Source organism: Haliotis rubra, unplaced genomic scaffold, assembly GCF_003918875.1.
Source record: "Haliotis rubra isolate DU_JTF1 unplaced genomic scaffold, ASM391887v1 Scf417, whole genome shotgun sequence".
NCBI lineage: Eukaryota > Metazoa > Mollusca > Gastropoda > Lepetellida > Haliotidae > Haliotis > Haliotis rubra.
The window spans coordinates 928,553-949,759 of NW_025767099.1; the positions used below are offsets into that span (position 1 = coordinate 928,553).

The 21,207-nt window shown below is 42.3% G+C and overlaps 2 protein-coding genes across 2 annotated transcripts; both read right to left on the bottom strand.

Annotated features, from left to right (window-relative positions):
* Positions 1–1,845: 1,845 nt before the first annotated feature.
* On the bottom strand, positions 1,846–12,560 carry LOC124288405 (aminopeptidase Ey-like). Its single transcript, XM_046724926.1, has 7 exons — positions 12,419–12,560; positions 11,708–11,787; positions 11,012–11,122; positions 8,951–9,118; positions 4,188–4,328; positions 3,190–3,268; positions 1,846–2,589 (listed from the first exon to the last, which is right to left on the bottom strand). Exons 1-7 carry the CDS (start codon positions 12,557–12,559, stop codon positions 2,446–2,448), a joined length of 864 nt encoding a protein of 287 aa, XP_046580882.1. The 5' UTR covers position 12,560; the 3' UTR covers positions 1,846–2,445.
* Positions 12,561–15,165: 2,605 nt separating this feature from the next.
* LOC124288401 (cholinesterase 1-like) lies at positions 15,166–15,620 on the bottom strand. The gene is made up of 2 exons (XM_046724918.1): positions 15,482–15,620; positions 15,166–15,356 (listed from the first exon to the last, which is right to left on the bottom strand). The coding sequence occupies exons 1-2, from the start codon at positions 15,618–15,620 to the stop codon at positions 15,166–15,168; spliced, it is 330 nt and encodes a 109-aa protein (XP_046580874.1).
* Positions 15,621–21,207: the final 5,587 nt, after the last annotated feature.

Here is a 21,207-nt window from a genome sequence, read left to right on the forward strand (position 1 = left end):
TACTGGATTGCAGTCTGTAACAACACTATTTTAACTCAAAAATTCATTCGTTGATATTTCACCTTTACTCAAATATACCTTTGCCTTTACTGCAATAAACCTTTACCTTTACTCTAATATACCTTTACCTTTACCCCAATATACCTTCACCTTTACACCAATATACCTTTACCTTTACTCTAATATACCTTCACCTTTACCCCAATATACCTTCACCTTTACACCAATATACCTTTACCTTTACTCTAATATACCTTCACCTTTACCCCAATATACCTTCACCTTTACACCAATATACCTTTACCTTTACTCCAATATACCTTCACCTTTACACCAATATACCTTTACCTTTACTCCAATATACCTTTACCTTTACTCTAATATACCTTTACCTTTACCCAATATACCTTCACCTTTACACCAATATACCTTTACCTTTACTCTAATATACCTTCACCTTTACCCCAATATACCTTCACCTTTACACCAATATACCTTCACCTTTACCCCAATATACCTTTACCTTTACCCCAATATACCTTTACCTTTACTCCAATATACCTTTACCTTTACTCCAATATACCTTTACCTTTACTCTAATATACCTTTACCTTTACTCTAATATACTAAGCTTGGCTTGTTTGTTTCTATCATATGAATTCAAGAACATTCACCAACTACAACATACCCTTCTCTCTTGTCCTTTACTTTCTGGTTATTAAATTACCTATACAACAACATAAGTACTGGTCAATAGGATGGTAAGCATGTAGTTCTTCTGGGAGAGCTGATGGGCTGTGCTCATTACATGCCATGGGGGTGCCTCTACTCAGATAATTTAGTTAGTTAATTTGGGATGTAGTTCAAATGAGCCAAACTACCCGAGCAACAATTTCAGACAAGATAATTCCGGGACTTTGTTCCAGCAATCCCCAATGAGTAAGTGATGAGGGACACACGTCTCTGGGGGATGGTGATGTCACTCTGTCATCACCATGCTGTGTAGCGGAAGCCAGTATAAGAAAACTAACGATCTTGCGCATCAGTCAGTGTGTAGATGGGGTAAAGGAGACGTTCAACCCAACTCACTTACTCATAGTTGAGAAAAGCAGTTACCTTGGACCTTATGTGGAAAAGTCTCATATCCCAGTCTTTGCAAACAAAATGAGCTTTAATTTCCACTCATTGCAGGCATTAACGGAAAACAAAAACCATCTTGGGATTAATGGGGTTCAGTGGCTTCGGCTATTAGTTTCTAAGGATAACTATATAGACTGACTGACTGAGTTTGGTTTTACGCCGCTTTTAGCAATATTCCAGCAATATCACGGCGGGGGACACCAGAAATGGGCTTCACTCATTGTACCCATGTGGGGATTCGAACCCGGGTCTTCGGCGTGACGAGCCAACGCTTTAACCACTAGGCTACCCCACCGCCCCGATAACTATATAGAAGATTTAACGAATTGTATTTTTTGGGTCTTTTTTATTTGTTCTATATTTAGTCAAGGCATGTAACGAACTACTGATATAACGAGTGAGTGAGATTTAGTTTTACGCCGCACCTTTTCAGCTATATTGGCGGCGGTCTGGACCAGACAATCCAGTGATCAACAGCATGTGCATCGATCTACGCAATTGGGAACTGATGACATGTGTCAATCAAGTCAGCGAGCCTGACCACCCGATCCCGTTAGTCGCCTCTTACGACAAGCATGGGTTACTGAAGATCAATATTCTAACTCGGATCTTCAAGGGTACTGCTCTTCACTCACTCACCCGTTTCCAAGCCACCGTCTCCTACATATAATTGCAACATGACAACAACGTACCATACATCATGTACATAGGTTAAGAGTGGACTTCTTGTCATTTTATTTCAATAAAGACATGAACATATAGTGGGTATCAATATATCTTAAACCTTATCATTTTGAGCTATTTGGCGAAGAAATTCAACATCTTAAGAACTGCAATATCCTCATCATAATTTGCATTCAATCACTCAAATACACGGACGAATTGTTTGGTCACTCAATGAAACTTACATATTTAAGTATTCTATAAATCGCCTAAATCAATCAGGAATGTACAAATTGCTGGCAAATATCACGCAAGTTTCAATGATCTACACATTGACTGTAACATATATAAATTCACGGGCGAAAGAAACGTCACCAAAATTATTTTTTTAATCTCTTATCGTACACTAAGTGATTATTCATATCTGTAGTTTACTCTTTCGTCATTCAGAATGTTGTAAATCCATTAATTTTTCCAAATATGATTGTTAAATTTCCAAAATCTGAGTTTGTTTTGTGACATGTTAAAAAAGCGAGGTGGGTTTCTTTCGCCCATGAGGTTACAAACTTATTCGACACATAGCGATTCACGTTTAATGTTAACACTGCAAGATCCGTGACCTGGAAGACATTTAAGGCGAGTTTATATCTGAGACTTGAGCCATGTCTCAAACACTCCGTAATTCTTCTTCAGCCAGTTGATGTTTGTTGTTGTTCTGTCCAGAACTTCCTTAAACGCCGTCCCCGCCTCGGATACATCATCGCCGCTGTTCATGAAGTCCTCCACCTGAAGCAAAGATTCATTGTCCTCAACCTGACCATTAATATTTCACAAATATCTGTCACTCGTGAATGCACGGAATCCAGTAGTAATCCGGATCTGAATAAGGTTAATCCTTACGTTTATATCAAGTTAGACTGACAGGTACGTAGATTGATGTCTGTGGTGTTAATCACTGGATTGCCTGGTCCAAAGTCGAAGTTACACGAGCCATCGTCATACTGGTAGAATACTGCTCAGTGTGGAGGAAACGAAGCAGCATACGTCCTGCCCTCATCACCCCTCTCAATCCAACACCACCCCCACCCCCACCCCGACTCCACCCACCCCTCATTCCCTGACATACATAATAGTCTCCAACACCACGACCATCACGTAATATATGTCATGTGTTGGTAAATTTGTCTAAGTTTTCACTGCACAGCAGCCCAGTTATACCACGCTTGATTAAGCAAGCCCCGAAGTGAAGCTGATCTGGAAAGCATACCACTTTGGAAAAAAACAGGTACACTATAGGTGGTAGGTTTAGTAACGCGATAAGCCGGGATTTGAACCCATATTTATGGGTTTCTGGCAAGGGTCACAACTCTATAAAAATACCCATACCTTCTTGTACTCTTGCTCTGTGTTGTACTTCTCAGAACTCTCCCGGATTATTCGGTACAGTCCTGATCGGGTTGTTATCCTGCAAACAACACTCAGATATTAATGAAACTTATTCTGTTTTGTTGTTGACGTTGCCTTCATCGGTATATGTTAGTTTTGTTGCCCTCATCGGTATATGTTAGTTTTGTTGCCCTCGTCGGTATATGGTAGCTTTGGTGCCCTCATCGGTATATGTTAGTTTTGTTGCCCTCGTCGGTATATGTTAGTTTTGTTGCCCTCATCGGTATATGTTAGTTTTGTTGCCCTCATCAATATATATGTTAGTTTTGTTTCCCTCATCGGTATACCGGTATGTTAGTTTTATTGCCCTCATCGGTATATGTTAGTTTTGTTGCCCTCATCGGTATATGTTAGCTTTGTTGCCCTCATCGGTATATGTTAGTTTTGTTGCCCTCATCGGTATATGTTAGCTTTATGGTGGTGACATGAAGACAATCAAGTCTGCACTGGACAAACCGCTAGGAATGACCCCAGGAATAACCAACACTTCGACTGACAAGTTAAGGTTGCTAGGAAACCCTGATCATCTTGACATGGTACCATGCTAAACTATTGCAATACTTTCATCACGTTTTGGGCAAATTTTTGATAATGCTATTTTGACGTATAATTTGCATCATTTTGAACAACACAAAGTCAACCAGTTCTCTGGTTCACCTTATATTGCTCAGTACAATATTCAGCTGTGTCTGTAAAATTGTCAACTGGTTATTCGGGTCTTCTTAAAGTTCTTTGGGTACATTATCAAATCCAATGGCCAATTGGTTCTCTGAGCACATTACATCTATACAATGGTCAACTACTTCTCTGAGCACATCGCACAAATTCAAAGGTGAACTGTTTTCTGGGAAACGACCTCCCATGAAGGGCTGACGATCACTGACTGTGCAACAGAGCTGGAACAATTGCAAGGTTTTCTGAAGGAGCAAACAACATACGCAGAACCCAGTTCAGCAAAGTGATGTTTGACAAAGTCCCAGGCGAGCTCCCGCCCCCAGCGGTTGTTGGCCACGTATGTGACAGTGGACAAGACGTCTTGGCCTTTCACCTCATCCGAATTCAGGGACATTTCCAAAACTCTGAAAAATGATAGAAACAATGATAATACAGACAAAACATACTCAACAAAACATGTTCAGTGTCGACAAAACCATGTCTCAGGACTGAAAGACCTGGGCCCGTTTCACAAAGCGATCGTAGCGCTAAGATAATCGTAACCCCCATACCTTAACATAGACTTACGACTGTCGTAGCGCTACGATAGATTTGTGAATCGGGCCCCTGAATGTTACACATGATCAAAATGCATCACAATACAATACGATGTCTGAACAATACACGGGAGCCATAAGTACATATTCGGGCTTTTATGGAGAAAACGTCAGTGACGCTAAAACTATATACGCCATGGGATCAAGCAGCGTTAGAAACGGACGATCGATTGGTCCAATGTATGTCTGCCCATGCAGTCTTCACGTCCTGTGTGAGACTATTCTTTGGTGTTCTTAGCAGTGGTACCACTAGCATAATGCTTATGCGGCGTAAACCTACATTCACTCACTTACATTACTTCTATCACTGCCATAACTGATAAGCGATACAATAACGAAAAGCTCACTTTGACAATACACAAATGCTAATAAAGTTCAAAGTTTTCCAGCAAATGCGAAACAAAGCATTATGAGTATAAACATTTTCTGAATGTAGTACATTTGGCTTTCTAAGTAAGTATTTAGCGTCCGCCCGGAGAGCGGAAGGTCTCGGGTTCGATCCCTGACCGCGTCATACCAAAAAGACGTTAAAATATGGTATTTGTTGGTCCCTGTCTGGCGCTTGGCATTAATGGGTACAACAAGGACTGGTCGGCTCGGAGTCAGTATAATGTGTCTGAGTGGGGTATTCATGCTTCACTGCGGCATAGTATCTCAGTGGGCTAGCACTATAAAACCAGCTTCAGTCTGGGCTAGTACAAGCAGCCGCACATACACATACACAAGCATGCACGTCGTCATATGAGCGAAATATTCTCAAGCACGACGTAAAACCCAATTTCACCTCACCTCACCTAAGTAATTATTTATGTATCTTGCGATGAGTTGAGCGTGAGTTCTGATCTCCACACAATGATGGCTATACCTCAATTGTAATGAGTGAATATGGTTTTATGCCGCATCTTTTCAGTCACGACACAGTGTGTCACGTTGATGTTTTGGTAAAACCAAAATTTACTGGACTAACAAGGGTTTGTTGGCGACAAACAAAAAACCACAATCATGGCGTATATCGGATTCGAACTCACGATAATGGATACAACCCTGCATTTTCCATTTTTGCAACTTTATAGTAAAGCTATGTCTATAACAGTGCCTCCGCATACCTCTGTAGTAGCCAGGGTTCTCTTGTGCACGACAAAGCTCGTCTCAATCTGTCCTTCTCAGAACTTGTCTGCTCCGTGAGATACTTCTGGCGGACAAACTCCCATTCTTCCAGACCTCCGTGTCTCACGGCCGTACAGTAGAACGTACTGCGCAGGTCTGGGTATATTCTGAAACATGGTGAACACATGAAATCACTCGTTCCAATAGTCCAATAAGAGGATCTAGACCAGTATTTGCAGAAATGCATATTAGGATTAATTTCGTGCCTGTGACTATCATTTTATACACATAACCTACCAGCAGTCATAAATCTCACATTACCCGTGAAGATCCGGGTCAGAATATTAAGTAACCCATGCTTGTCGTAAGAGGCGACTAACGGGATCGGGTGGTCAGGCCCGCTGACTTGGTTGACACATGTCATCGGTTCCCAATTGCGTAGCTCGATGCTCATGCTGTTGATCACTGGATTGTCTGGTCCAAACTCGATTATTTACAGACCGCCACCACATAGCTGGAATATTGCTGAGTGCGGCATAAAACTAATCTCACTCACTCACTCATAAATCTCGCATGGCTAATTCAAATTTTCAATTGACATTCTCCACACTGATACGAAGAGTGAACCACTTTTCTGGAGTCATCCCGACTGCTACACATTAGCCCATTCCCCACCACCTTGCCCCGTTATACATGTATGTCTTGAGCCAATAGCAGAATAATGTCGGAATCTCTCAATCACGTCAGATATGGATAATACGTTTCCTGTGCCTTTCAACATGGAAATTACTGCATATATTTAACGACTATAAATTTCACGTCTTCCACGCCCCGTGTAATCTGGATAGAGCGTCTGCATGGAATGTCAACGGTTCGATCCCCTGTCGTCGTCATTTAAAAAGACGTCACAAGGTGGTTTGTATTGCTATCTTGGCCAGCGGTCGTCATTAGAAATCCACATTAGCCCCGGAATCCATACAAGCAATATTATTCATCGTAACATACACCCCTCACGTCTGAGAACAGATGTAATCGTGTACAACCCTCATGTAGATTAACATGCAACTTACTGATTGTTAGTGTACAACCCTCATGTAGATTAACATGCAACTTACTGATTGTTAGTGTACAACCCTCATGTAGATTAACATGCAACTTACTGATTGTTAGTGTACAACCCTCATGTAGATTAACATGCAACTTACTGATTGTTAGTGTACAAGCCCTCATGTAGATTAACATGCAACTTACTGATTGTTAGTGTACAACCCTCATGTAGATTAACATGCAACTTACTGATTGTTAGTGTACAACCCTCATGTAGATTAACATGCAACTTACTGATTGTTAGTGTACAACCCTCATGTAGATTAACATGCAACTTACTGATTGTTAGTGTACAACCCTCATGTAGATTAACATGCAACTTACTGATTGTTAGTGTACAACCCTCGTGTAGATTAACATGCAACTTACTGATTGTTAGTGTACAACCCTCGTGTAGATTAACATGCAACTTACTGATTGTTAGTGTACAACCCTCGTGTAGATTAACATGCAACTTACTGATTGTTAGTGTACAACCCTCGTGTAGATTAACATGCAACTTACTGATTGTTAGTGTACAACCCTCATGTAGATTAACATGCAACTTACTGATTGTTAGTGTACAACCCTCATTGTAGATTAACATGCAACTTACTGATTGTTAGTGTACAACCCTCATGTAGATTAACATGCAACTTACTGATTGTTAGTGTACAACCCTCATGTAGATTAACATGCAACTTACTGATTGTTAGTGTACAACCCTCATGTAGATTAACATGCAACTTACTGATTGTTAGTGTACAACCCTCATGTAGATTAACATGCAACTTACTGATTGTTAGTGTACAACCCTCGTGTAGATTAACATGCAACTTACTGATTGTTAGTGTACAACCCTCATGTAGATTAACATGCAACTTACTGATTGTTAGTGTACAACCCTCATGTAGATTAACATGCAACTTACTGATTGTTAGTGTACAACCCTCGTGTAGATTAACATGCAACTTACTGATTGTTAGTGTACAACCCTTATGTAGATTAACATGCAACTTACTGATTGTTAGTGTACAACCCTCATGTAGATCAACATGCAACTTACTGATTGTTAGTGTACAAGCCTCATGTAGATTAACATGCAACTTACTGATTGTTAGTTCCATCTTCCATCAGATGGAGAACAGTCTCACTGATGTATCCACAAAGTCCCAGGCGAGCTCCGCCCCCAGCGGTTGTTGGCCACGTATGTGACAGTTGACCAAGACGTCTTGTCCTTTCACCTCATCCGAATTCAGGGACATTTCCAAAACTCTGAAAAATGATAGAAACAATGACAATACAGACAAAACATACTCAACAAAACATGTTCAATGTCGACAAAACCATGTCTCAGGACTGAAAGACCTGGGCCCGTTTCACAAAGCGATCGTAGCGCTAAGATAATCGTAACCCCAATACTTTAACATAGACTTACGACTGTCGTAGCGCTACGATCGATTTTGAAACGGGCCCCTGGATGTTACACATGATCAAAATGCATCACAATACAATACGATGTCTGAACAATACACGGGAGCCATAAGTACATATTCGGGCTTTTATGGAGAAAACGTCAGTGACGCTAAAACTATATACGCCATGGGATCAAGCAGCGTTAGAAAGGACGATCGATTGTTGCAATGTATGTCTGCCCATTTCTTGTGTGAGACTATTCTTTGGTGTTCTTAGCAGTGGTACCACTGGCATAATGATTATGCGGCGTAAACCTACATTCACTCACTTACATTACTTCTATCACTGCTATAATTGATAAGCGATACAAAAACAAAATGCTCACTTGACAATACACAAATGCTAATAATAAAGTTCAAAGTTTTCCAGCAAATGTGAAACAAAGCATTATGAGTATAAACATTTTCTGAATGTAGTACGCTTGGCTTTCTAAGTAATTATTTCATATATATATCTTGCGAGGAGGTGAGCGTGAGCTATGATCTACACACAATGATGGCTATACATCAACGAGTGAATATGGTTTTATGCCGCATCTTTTCAGTCATGACACAGTGTGTCACGTTGATGTTTTGATAAAACCAAAATGCCACTGGACTAGCACGGGTTTGTTGGCGACAAACAAAGAACCACAATCATGGCGTATATCGGATTCGAACTCACGATCATAGATTTTTCAGATTCCTAATGGATACAACTCTGCATTTTCCATTTTTGCAACTTTGTAGTAAAGCTATGTCTATAACAGTGCCTCCACATACCTCTGTAGTAGCCAGGGTTCTCTTGTGCACGACAAAGCTCGTCTCAGTCTGTCCTTCTCAGAACTGGTCTGCTCCGTGAGATACTTCTGGTGGACAAACTCCCATTGTTCAAGACCTCCGTGTCTCACGGCCGTACAGTAGAACGTACTGCGCAGGTCCGGATATATTCTGAAACATGGTGAACACATGAAATCACTTGTTCCAATAGTCCAATAAGAGGATCGAGACCAGTACTTGCAGATATGGATATTAGGATTAGTTTCGTACCTGTGATTATCATTTTATACACATTACCTACCAGCAGTCATCAATCTCACATTACCCGTGAAGATCCGGGTTAGAATATTCATCTTCAGTAGCCCATGCTTGTCGTAAGAGGCGTCGCGTGAAGGTCCGGGTCAGAATATTGATCTCCAGTAACCCATGCTTGTCGTAAGAGGCGACTAACGGGATCGGGTTGTCAGGCCCGATGATTTGGTTGACACATGTCATCGGTTCCCAATTGTGTAGATCGATGCTCATGCTCTTGATCACTGGATTGTCTGGTCCAAACTCGATTATTTACAGACCGCCGCCACATAGCTGGAATATTGCTGAGTGCGGCGTAAAACTAATCTCACTCACTCACTCATAAATCTCGCATGGCTAATTCAAATTTTCAATTGACATTCTCCACACTGATACGAAGAGTGAACCACTTTTCTGGAGTCATCCCGACTGCTACACAATAGCCCATTCCCCACCACCTTGCACTGTTACACATGTATGTCTTGTGCCAATAGCAGAATAATGTCGGAATCTCTCAATCACGTCAGATATGGATAATACGTTTCCTGTGCCGTTCAACATGGAAATTACTGCATATATTTAACGACTATATATTTCACGTCTTCCACGCCCCGTGTAATCTGGATAGAGCGTCTGAATGGAATGTCAACGGTTCGATCCCTTGTCGTCGTCATATAAAAAGACGTCACAAGGTGGTATGTATTGCTATCTTGGCGAGCGGTCGTCATTAGAAATATGAATTAGCCCCGGAATCCATACAAGCAATATTATTCATCGTAACATACACCCCCACCTCTGAGAACAGATGTAATCGTGTACAACCCTCATGTAGATTAACATGCAACTTACTGATTGTTAGCGTACAACCCTCGTGTAGATTAACATGCAACTTACTGATTGTTAGCGTACAACCCTCGTGTAGATAAACATGCAACTTACTGATTGTTAGTGTACAACCCTCATGTAGATTAACATGCAACTTACTGATTGTTCGTGTACAACCCTCATGTAGATTAACATGCAACTTACTGATTGTTAGCGTACAACCCTCATGTAGATTAACATGCAACTTACTGATTGTTAGTGTACAACCCTCATGTAGATTAACATGCAACTTACTGATTGTTAGTGTACAACCCTCGTGTAGATTAAACCCTCGTACAACCCTCGTGTAGATTAACATGCAACTTACTGATTGTTAGTGTACAACCCTCGTGTAGATTAACATGCAATACTGATTGTTAGTGTACAACCCTCGTGTAGATTAACATGCAACTTACTGATTGTTAGTGTACAACCCTCATGTAGATTAACATGCAACTTACTGATTGTTAGTGTACAACCCTCATGTAGATTAAATGCACCTACTGATTGTTAGTGTACAACCCTCATGTAGATTAACATGCAACTTACTGATTGTTAGCGTACAACCCTCGTGTAGATTAACATGCAACTTACTGATTGTTAGCGTACAACCCTCATGTAGATTAACATGCAACTTACTGATTGTTAGTGTACAACCCTCGTGTAGATTAACATGCAACTTACTGATTGTTAGCGTACAACCCTCATGTAGATTAACATGCAACTTACTGATTGTTAGTGTACAACCCTCATGTAGATTAACATGCAACTTACTGATTGTTAGTGTACAACCCTCATGTAGATTAACATGCAACTTACTGATTGTTAGTGTACAACCCTCATGTAGATTAACATGCAACTTACTGATTGTTAGCGTACAACCCTCGTGTAGATTAACATGCAACTTACTGATTGTTAGTTCCATCTTCCATCCAGATGGAGAACAGTCTCACTGATGTATCCACACAGTCGCTGTAGTCGTAATTACACGCCACTGACGCCATCTGCGCTATGTCAATCCTACGAATAGGTGCAAAGGTGTAAAGGTGTAAAGGCTCTTTTGGAGGACGTCTTTGCCAACCATTATAGAATTAACATGTTCATGAACAGAAATTGGAGGTTTATCATTTCAACAAACACGTAACGTTTCGGACATCTTTCACTTGTAATGCTCGAATGATCATTCTAGCGCGACAATGTGTGATTACCGATTCTGATTGGCTGAGAGCTCATCAAAACCGTACTTAAATGGCAGTTTAAGACCGCTAGTTAAAGTGACCGATTCACCGCATATGAATACAACGAACTCATTGACCCTCTTGTTTGTAAACAAACATGTCGGACATCGGCAATTTCTATCTGGCAGCATCTTTGGTGTTCGGTTTTTAAATTACATATAGCGGTCTTAAATCAACGATAAAGGACCGCAAAATTGAAAACAGAGAAGCTTTATCTTCTAATTATTGTGAGACCAACGTTTTCATAAACCTTAAATTTTAACATTTAAGATGAATCCGGTTTTTCGGATTATTACGTTAGTATATATATGTATATATAGAGATTGATATGTGTTGCCTTGATAACATTTATAATCTTCACACGTACTTTTCGATAGGCGTCATATCCTCGGTGATGTTGGTACCAAGTGTTGTGAAGGGGATGTCGACGGTCTTCTTCATGAAGTCCTAAAATGTAATGATAGTTTTACAGCACGGTGCCACCCGGTTGTATTGCGTAACTTTCAAAACCAGAAAGTGAAAACACTGAACTAGAGCACGTACATTGACATTTCTAATGAAAATATTTCCTACGTACATGACAATATCTGAAAACGTGGAACTTATACGTTTCGTTCACCTCAATGGGGCGCTTGAGTGTGTGGAAGCATCAAAACGCGCAGTCAGCGTTTTTCCTGCTATATGTAGCGTCGGTCAGTACATAACTGATTGTGAACAGGCAGACCAGTGGGTGAAGTCATGAGCAACGAATCATTATCAAGAAGTGTTTCAACTTTAAACAATGCATACTCATGCACTAAAGTCTGTTTAAGGCCCAGCTCAAAACATTCCTGTTCGGTCTTGCCTTCTTTGTGTGGCTTCTCTCCTCATCTCCTCTCGGACATGTGTGCGTAGAGCATGCATTGTGCATGGATTCAGCGCGTTTCAGGTGGACTATTATAACCACTGACCGCAAGAGAATTAATCTTCGTATTAATCCTGAAGTCCTAAGCTAAAGTGTTAAGAATCGTCGGACGCTGGTTAATCCCTTCATGGCAGTTTTCTTAAGTATTTTATCTTAACTGACTCCATCTATCACCTCAAACATTCCGTAGAGTGGCGTACGCTCCAACATGTCGTCCACGTAGCCCAGTTCCCGGCGGAAGGCTCTCCAAGGGGCGTAATCCAGGTCGCTGCTCAGGTAGTTGACAGCCCGGAGTGCAACGTCCTGGTCCAACATCCCTGCTCTGGAGGAACATGTAACATTGTGCAAGTAAATACCAATAGTGAGTGAGTGACTTTAGTTTTACGACAATTTTAGCAATATTCCAACAATATCACGGCAGGGGACACCAGAAATGGGCTTCACACATTGTACCCATGTGGGGAATCGAACCCGGGTCTTTGGCGTGATGAGCGAACGCGTTAACCACTAGGCCACGCCCGTTGATCAATAGGCCAAATGACATACGGAGACAAGGTGAATATGTGACGATGTCCAGTAATAGTGACTGCTGACAGTTGCAAGCACATAAGGCACCAATCTAACTCACTAAGCAATCGCAGCTTTTACACAAATGGAAGTGTTTGAATACATTGGTAATTTGAATGTGGTGAAATGTAACATGTTATATTCAGATTACACCTTCTGAGTAGAGGTGGCTGAGTGGGTTAGATCGCTGACTTTGTGTGATGGCGATTAGGTGCCTGATTCTGAGAGTTTGGGTTCGAATCCCGGAGATGACTGAACCTCACAGAAGTATTACAATCTGTGCTTTACCAAGAAAGTGTAATCCTACATTAACGTATGATACATCTGACCACTTCCTAATGGTATTGTGTATTCACTTGTCCATGCTGTACAAAGGGTACCAGGTAGGATCATCTCTGTTACTTAAACTGTAAACAACTTTCTTCATGCTGATGGGGGTTAAACAGGACCAAAGTCCTTATCAGTGAAATGATATGATATACCACGGTAAAGGCTTGCTGCACCTTCTAAATGACGTCAACGAGTACATGTAAGGTATAAGTAAATATTCCAACCTACTGGGCTAAGTTCCAAGCGTCATTGATAATCTGCGCTCGATTTATTGGGTCTATTATCTGAAAAAAAAATAATAAAATACAACTGTGTGATAGTAGATATCAACATGATTTATATTTGATTCTCTAAACAGACTTGAGGAAGAATTAGTGATGCCTTTGCCTGTTCAATAAAAACAATACTACACTTATGGCGTTAACATTACAACACACCAATCAGTCACGACATGAGAGGCAAAACACGTGCAAAGAATCTGATTGGCTGATATGCTAACTTTCTACACGTACACGAGTGAGTGAGTGAGTGGGTGAGTGGGTGAGTGGGTGAGTGAGTGAGTGAATGTCGATCTACAGAAATGCATCGTATCCATTATACAGACACACAAATGTATGGCATGAATCACAATGTTATCTATCCCACTGATTTCACTGGTCAATAAAGATGAGAAAGAAGTCATCTTGCACGGACACCAACTTGTTCAAACAGTTATGCTTAACTTTCCCTAAATACGCGTAGATAGAAGAACCCCGATCTGCTGATGTACAGGTAAATGAATATTGCTACACTTCATTCCGAGCATTGCAGTCGAAAGGACGATTCTCTCTAATTCCTACACGAGTTTAAAAACATTTGTGAATGAATCTCAATAAGTGTTAGTAATTTTAATATTCCAATATGACATTAAACATATGAAAACATCCGGCTAAGATATCCTCACTATATGTCATGTTACCGCATGGTTTGTTGACAAGGTGTTGATGATGTTGTTCCAGTTGTTGGTGTCGTAGCTGACTCTGTAGAAACCACACTCCTGGATATTCACCAGGATCCATCCACCGGCCGGTACATCCACAGTCAACTCCACTTTAACATACAACCATAACAGTATGAGTTAGGTGAGTTAGATTAACACTTCAGTTATACCACGACGTGATACAAATCTGGGAGGTACTACACTCTGGTGAAATCCACAGGTGTGGTGTTGACGTGTAGTCCTGGAGAACAGGAAGTCGACCCCACGTTTCTAGAACATCACCATCAGATAAGTGCACCACAGACCATCTGCTCCTGCTAGGTGTCTAATACACATCTATACAAATGTAGACTTACTGCCTGACTGCCAGACATGATATCAAATCAATGGCCAGAGAAAACAATAATTTCACTGAATATTCAACAACAGTTCCCGTTGGCGGATCCAGAAATTTTCAAGGTGTGTGTGTGTGTGTGCGTGCGTGCGTGCGTGCGTGCGTGTTGACCCCCACACCCACACCCCCTCTGAGGACCTGTCTGACGTACGAGACGACATGATGAATGAGGTTTTCGGACTCATTTAATCAATCAATCGAATCTCACTAGGGACGCACACTATATCACTCATCCAATCCTAACTGATAGTCGGTGATTAAAACAATACAACAAAGTCAAAAGAAAGAAGACTTTCATATTCTGGCTGACTTAAAATCAGTGTTTCAGGTAATGTGGACACTTTTCTCATCTGCTTCAACGCCATTGCCAAAAACAGTGTAATCTCATCTCCAGTAAAACCGTGCAATACACTGGTCTGCTTGATCAGGAAGGAAGTACCCATCCACAACTGGAACAAATGCAAGTCCTTCATCAAACAAGCCACTAAGTTGAAGGTCTGACATCGTACGAGAATCTGCTGTCTTCAAGCACTCATATATGTCTGCATCTGTCGAAGATGAAGGACATTCAAGGAGATCAGCAAGTCTCTTTAGTCTCCGTTTTGCTGTTTTGGGCACCGTGTATGCCCATGGGCAAGTGAGGGTCCCACTCTACATGATGGCTCTGTTAAACAGGTCACGTGACAGAGGTGACACCAGGTGGTCACTCACGCTGACGCTTCCAGCACTTTCTCCAAATATGGTAACTCGGGTTGGATCTCCACCAAAGTTGGCAATATTGTCTTTCACCAACTGTAAGGCCAGTCGTTGATCCATCAAGCCCATGTTGCCAGGGATGGTATCTGGGCCAAGATAGCTGAACCCTAAAGGCCCCAATCTGTAATGCATTGAAACAACGATGACGTCATTCTCTGCTGCAAGGTATTTTCCTTCATATAGTGGCATTCGTGTAGATCCACTAACAAACCTCCACCATAGATCCAGACCATCACTGCTAGATTGCCGCCATTGTCTGACGGAGCCCACACTGAAAGATGAAGGCAGTCTTCACTGTAATCGTCGGGTATCTGTTTGTGCTTCTCAACTGTGTCATCTCCGGTCCCCATGACTCTGAACGTTGTGGATATTTGAAGCGGAGGTCGCCTACAGGAGGCTTGGCGTATGGGATTCCATAGAATACGTCAATGGACTTGCCCAACACTGACAGTCGTTGTCCTAACAGTGGGCCATTTAGAGTTGAGACTTTTTGAGCCTTAGCAATGGGTAACAGTGACAACAAGGCCAGTATCGCCAGTCTCTTTCTTGTCCACATTCTGAAAGAACGAAGCGATTTTACAGGTTACCCTTTGGCAATGTAATTTATTTCTTGGTCACTTCCTAAGTCATATTGCCGGCTGGTCATTATTCCTTTACACGGACTAATACCTCAGATTGTACAAGTTAAGCAATGTTATGTCTGTCTAATTCAGTGTAAATCAATGTTGTAATTGCATTACCTTGTTTCTGTTAAGATTCAGTTTGGGGCAGTGATGTTCTTGTTACTAAACTAAACGGCAAAAGAAAGTATAGGTGGAGTTTGATGAGTGGTAAACATAACACAACACATGTTATCAATAGCGAGTGTGATCACCCTGGCGTTTATGGATGTCCAGGGTGGTCACACTCGCTATTGATAACGTGTGTTGGCGTGTATGGATGTCCAGAGTGATCACACTCGCTTCTGATGCCCTTTTCTTGGCATGTATGGATGTCCAGGGTGATCAAACCCGCTATTGATGACGTGTGTTGGCGTGTATGGATGTCCAGGGTGATCACACTCGCTACTGATGACGTGTGCTGGCGTGTATGGATGTCCAGGGTGATCACACTCGCTATTGATGACGTGTGTTGGCGTGTATGAATGCCCAGGGTGATCACACTCGCTATTGATAACGTGTGCTGGCGTGTATGGATGTCAAAGGTGATCACACTCGCTACTGATGACGTGTGTTGGCGTGTATGAATGCCCAGGGTGATCACACTCGCTATTGATAGCGTGTGCTGGCGTGTATGGATGTCGAGGGTGATCACACTAGCTATTGATAACGTGTGTTGGCGTGTATGGATGTCCAGGGTGATCACACTCGCTACTGATAACGTGTGTTGGCGTGTATGGATGTCCAGGGTGATCACACTCGCTACTCATGAAGTGTGCTGGCGTGTATGGATGTCCAGGGTGACCACACTCGCTATTGATAACGTGTGCTGGCGTGTATGGATGTCCAGGGTGGTCACACTCGCTATTGATAACGTGTGTTGGCGTGTATGGATGTCCAGGGTGATCACACTCGCTATTGATGACGTGTGTTGGCGTGTATGGATGCCCAGGGTGATCACACTCGCTATTGATAACGTGTGTTGGCGTGTATGGATGTCCAGGGTGATCACACTCGCTATTGATGACGTGTGTTGGCGTGTATGGATGTCCAGAGTGATCACACTCGCTACTGATAACGTGTGTTGGCGTGTATGGATGTACAGGGTGATCACACTCGCCACTGATGACGTGTGTTGGCGTGTATGGATCTCCAGGGTGATCACACTCGCTATTGATAACGTGTGTTGGCGTGTATGGATGTCCAGGGTGATCACAGCTCGCTACTGATGACGTGTGTTGGCGTGTATGGATGTCCAGGGTGGTCACACTCGCTATTGATGACGTGTGTTGGCGTGTATGGATGCTATTGATGACGTGTGCTGGTGTGTATGGATGTCCAGGGTGATCACACTCGCTATTGATGACGTGTGTTGGCGTGTATGGATGTCCAGGGTGATCACACTCGCTATTGATGACCTGTGTTGGCGTGTATGGATGCCCAGGGTGATCACACTCGCTATTGATGACCTGTGTTGGCGTGTATGGATGTCCAGGGTGGTCACACTCGCTATTGATGACGTGTGTTGGCGTGTATGGATGTCCAGGGTGGTCACACTCGCTATTGATGACGTGTGTTGGCGTGTATGGATGTCCAGGGTGATCACACTCGCTATTGATGACCTGTGTTGGCGTGTATGGATGTCCAGGGTGATCACACTCGCTATTGATGACCTGTGTTGGCGTGTATGGATGTCCAGGGTGATCACACTCGCTATTGATGACCTGTGTTGGCGTGTATGGATATGGATGTACTGATGACGTGTGTTGGCGTGTATGGATGTACAGGGTGATCACACTCGCTACTGATGACGTGTGTTGGCGTGTATGGATGTCCAGGGTGATCACACTCGCTACTGATGACGTGTGTTGGCGTGTATGGATGTCCAGGGTGATCACACTCGCTATTGATGACGTGTGTTGGCGTGTATGGATGTCCAGGGTGATCACACTCGCTACTGATGACGTGTGTTGGCGTGTATGGATGTACAGGGTGATCACACTCGCTATTGATGACGTGTGTTGGCGTGTATGGATGCCCAGGGTGATCACACTCGCTATTGATGACCTGTGTTGGCGTGTATGGATGTCCAGGGTGGTCACACTCGCTATTGATGACGTGTGTTGGAGTGTATGGATGTCCAGGGTGATCACGCCTATTGATGACGTGTGTTGGCGTGTATGGATGTCCAGGATGGTCACACTCGCTATTGATAACGTGTGTTGGCGTGTATGGATGTCCAGGGTGATCACACTCGCTATTGATAACGTGTGTTGGCGTGTATGGATGTCCAGGGTGATCACACTCGCTGTTGATGACGTGTGTTAGCGTGTATGGATGTCCAGGGTGATTACACTCACTATTGATAACGTGTGTTGACGTGTATGGATGGCCAGGGTGATCACACTCGCTGTTGATAACGTGTCCCCAGACTCTCACTATTTGACTCTTTTTGCACTTTTTGAATGAACTCTGATTTGTGTAATTTGTAATTTCGAACCATTGACACTTTCTTAATGAATTGTGGCTTATGCAAGCCAGCATTAAAATGAAATTTCAGTGAATTATTGGAAACTGATTGCTGTTTGTAAAATAATAATCTTAAATCTTACTTACGTCTTTGTTTCTATTTTTTGTGAAGTGAAGTCTTGTGCCCGGTAGTTTACTTTAGAAATGCATCATTTTATTTTCATTGATCATGGAATATGCAAAATGAATTTTGAACCCACACTATGCTTGAAGTAACCTGACTGTGACAGATAAACTCCATGTACGCCGGGAGCCACGTGCATCCCTGTGGTTTCGATCAAATCATTGATAAATGATTTCTGTTTGCAAAATGATTTTCATAAATCTCACAGTGAAGTCGGTGGTAAGTTTCTTTTGCTCGTCAGTTTACATCTTGTTTCGAATGTTAACATACCCTCTCGCCCCTCTTTGGGGCGGTGGGGGTAGCCTGATGGTTAAAGCGTCAGCTCGTCACGCTGAAGACCCGGGTTCGATTCCCCACATGGGCACAATGTGTGATGTCTATTTCTGGTATCCCCCGCCGTGATATTTCTGGAATATTGCTGAAAGCGGCGTAAAATCATACTCACTCGCTTAATACCCTCTCACCACCAATTTACAGTTTTAGTATACATTTGTGTGTTTGCTTCTGAATTTTCTAATACGTTTTTATCTCATTGCTCCACTCCAAGGTATTCTCAATAAGATAGTTTCACGTTATCTATTGTTTGTTCATTGCGAACCTTCCCGATGTGGAATTGATCTTCAGAAACCCATGCTGGTTGTAAGATGCGACTAACGGGATCGGGTGGTCAGGTTCGCTGACTTGGTTGACACATGTCATCGTATCTCAATTGCGTAGATCGATGCTCATCGTATTGATCATTAGATTGTCTGGTCCAGACTCGATTATTTCAGACAGCCAGTGTATAACTGGAAATACTGCCGAGTGCGGCGTTAAACAACAACCCAACCAGCCAGCCACATGTCAAACTTGAGTTGCCGGTCAAGGAGACTGGGTGACATGAGTGCAGTATAAGTTGATTGAAACTGTCGTGCACATACCGTCAGGAAATATTCGTTGACAGTTCATTTGAGTCTTTGCAGTTTGAAGTTTGAACTTCATGAAGTTTAATGAGACGTTGATGTTACTGAAAAAAACTTTAAACAATTTATATATGTACAAAACATGATCTATCAATGATGGGTTAGCGAGCTTCGAGAATTAAACATCTTCGTGCTCCAGTTAGACTGACTGACTGAGTTTGGTTTTACGCCGCTTTTAGCAATATTCCAGCAACATCACGGCGGGGGACACCAGAAATGGGCTTCACACATTGTGCCCATGTGGGGATTCGAACCCGGGTCTTCGGCGTGACGAGCCAACGCTTTAACCATTAGGCTACCCCACCGCCCCGCTCCAGTTAGAAGGCACTAGGTAGAAAAAAAACCGACAAAAGGGTAGGCTGTCTTTTTTACTAGTTTTACCACTAACTACTCTGATTTCAAAAACAGCGCGTTTGTTTAAAATGCTACCATAAAAATTCCGTTCACGTGCTGTGCGAATTAGTGTTGCCTGCACGTCATGACTGACGGTAGATCAATGGAATGGTATAAAATCCTAATGGTGCTAAAACAGTTTTTTTAAGCCGAATTTCTCGTTATTTCAAAAACAAAAATCCCGAAAGTTCGAAAATTTTAGCACGCTAGTTCGGTTATATTTTGCTCATTTTGATTAATTTCACATTATTTTAACTTTATCTTAAAATACTCATAATTTCGGCAATACTCCGCTATTTCAACGGTCTTTCGAAATGCCGACACTTTTATTGTTACTTTTACTATTTTTCTCGCAGTTTCCATTATATGGTCTGGTTTTTTAGATTTCTTGAATAAGTTTGTCTACAGTTCACAACCCTGTGCACTTACATGCCTTTGGCTTTGCCCCCGAGGTCCATCAATGGTACGACCCTGAACATGTCCAGGGCGTCATGGAAAATGATGCTTTCAAACTTCTCTGGAATAGGCCCATATACAGCCTGAGGAGAATTCCAGCCAACAAACCTGATCTTGTCCTCTTTGATAAAGCCAATGAATTTATATATATCATTGAATTTTCTGTCCCTTTTGACACCAATGTGATTGGCAAGATTCAGGAAAAGCATACTAAGTATGCGGACCTCGCCTTTGAAATGTCTCGCTTGCATCCCAGGTACACTGTCGCCAGGCTCCCCATTGTTCTCGGTGCCCTTGGTTTGGTACCTCCTGATCTCTTGGCGCAGATCAGGAGAGTGCCCGAGTTCTCCACCAGGAGTACAGCCCTTCTGACACTCTGGGTAATGCAGAAGGCTGCAGTGTTGGGGAGCCTTCATTTTCTCCGGAAAGTTATTGGTGGGTTCGACTAGGCAGCATTTCCTGGGAGAAGTCCCATTCGCTGTCTGGGCTGCGTGTAGAGGGGGCAAGGGCCCTGAGCTGATGATGAGCCTTACCAGCCTGACTGTGCCAGGATCACCCGAACCCCTCTCTGCTGCATACTATCTTTAATCTGTAAAACATGATAATAATAATAACTGGCTTTTCCTACGTGTTGATGACTCACGATTGTGGTAGTATTAATGTTTTCATGAATTTTTTTTCACTGGCATTGCAAGACCTCATGGTCGTCCTTTCTAAACGTATTACAGTTGTTTTAAATCTGTTTTGAATTTTCGTTTCCCGAAAATGACTTGCTGATGGTATATTGTAAATTTCGCTGTGCATCTCATAAATT

Bases quoted from the DNA above. Each gene is read 5' to 3' on its own strand.
- LOC124288401 (XM_046724918.1), bottom strand. From the start codon at position 15,620: ATGGGGACCGGAGATGACACAGTTGAGAAGCACAAACAGATACCCGAC. The intron at 15,357-15,481 runs GTTTGTTAGTGG...ATCTTGGCCCAG, and splicing joins GGTCTGGATCTATGGTGGAG to ATACCATCCCTGGCAACATG.
- LOC124288405 (XM_046724926.1), bottom strand. From the start codon at position 12,559: ATGTTGGACCAGGACGTTGCACTCCGGGCTGTCAACTACCTGAGCAGC. The intron at 11,788-12,418 runs GTGATAGATGGA...ATTACATTTTAG, and splicing joins CACTCTACGGAATGTTTGAG to GACTTCATGAAGAAGACCGT. The intron at 4,329-8,950 runs GTATGTGGAGGC...ATCATTTTTCAG, and splicing joins GAACCCTGGCTACTACAGAG to AGTTTTGGAAATGTCCCTGA.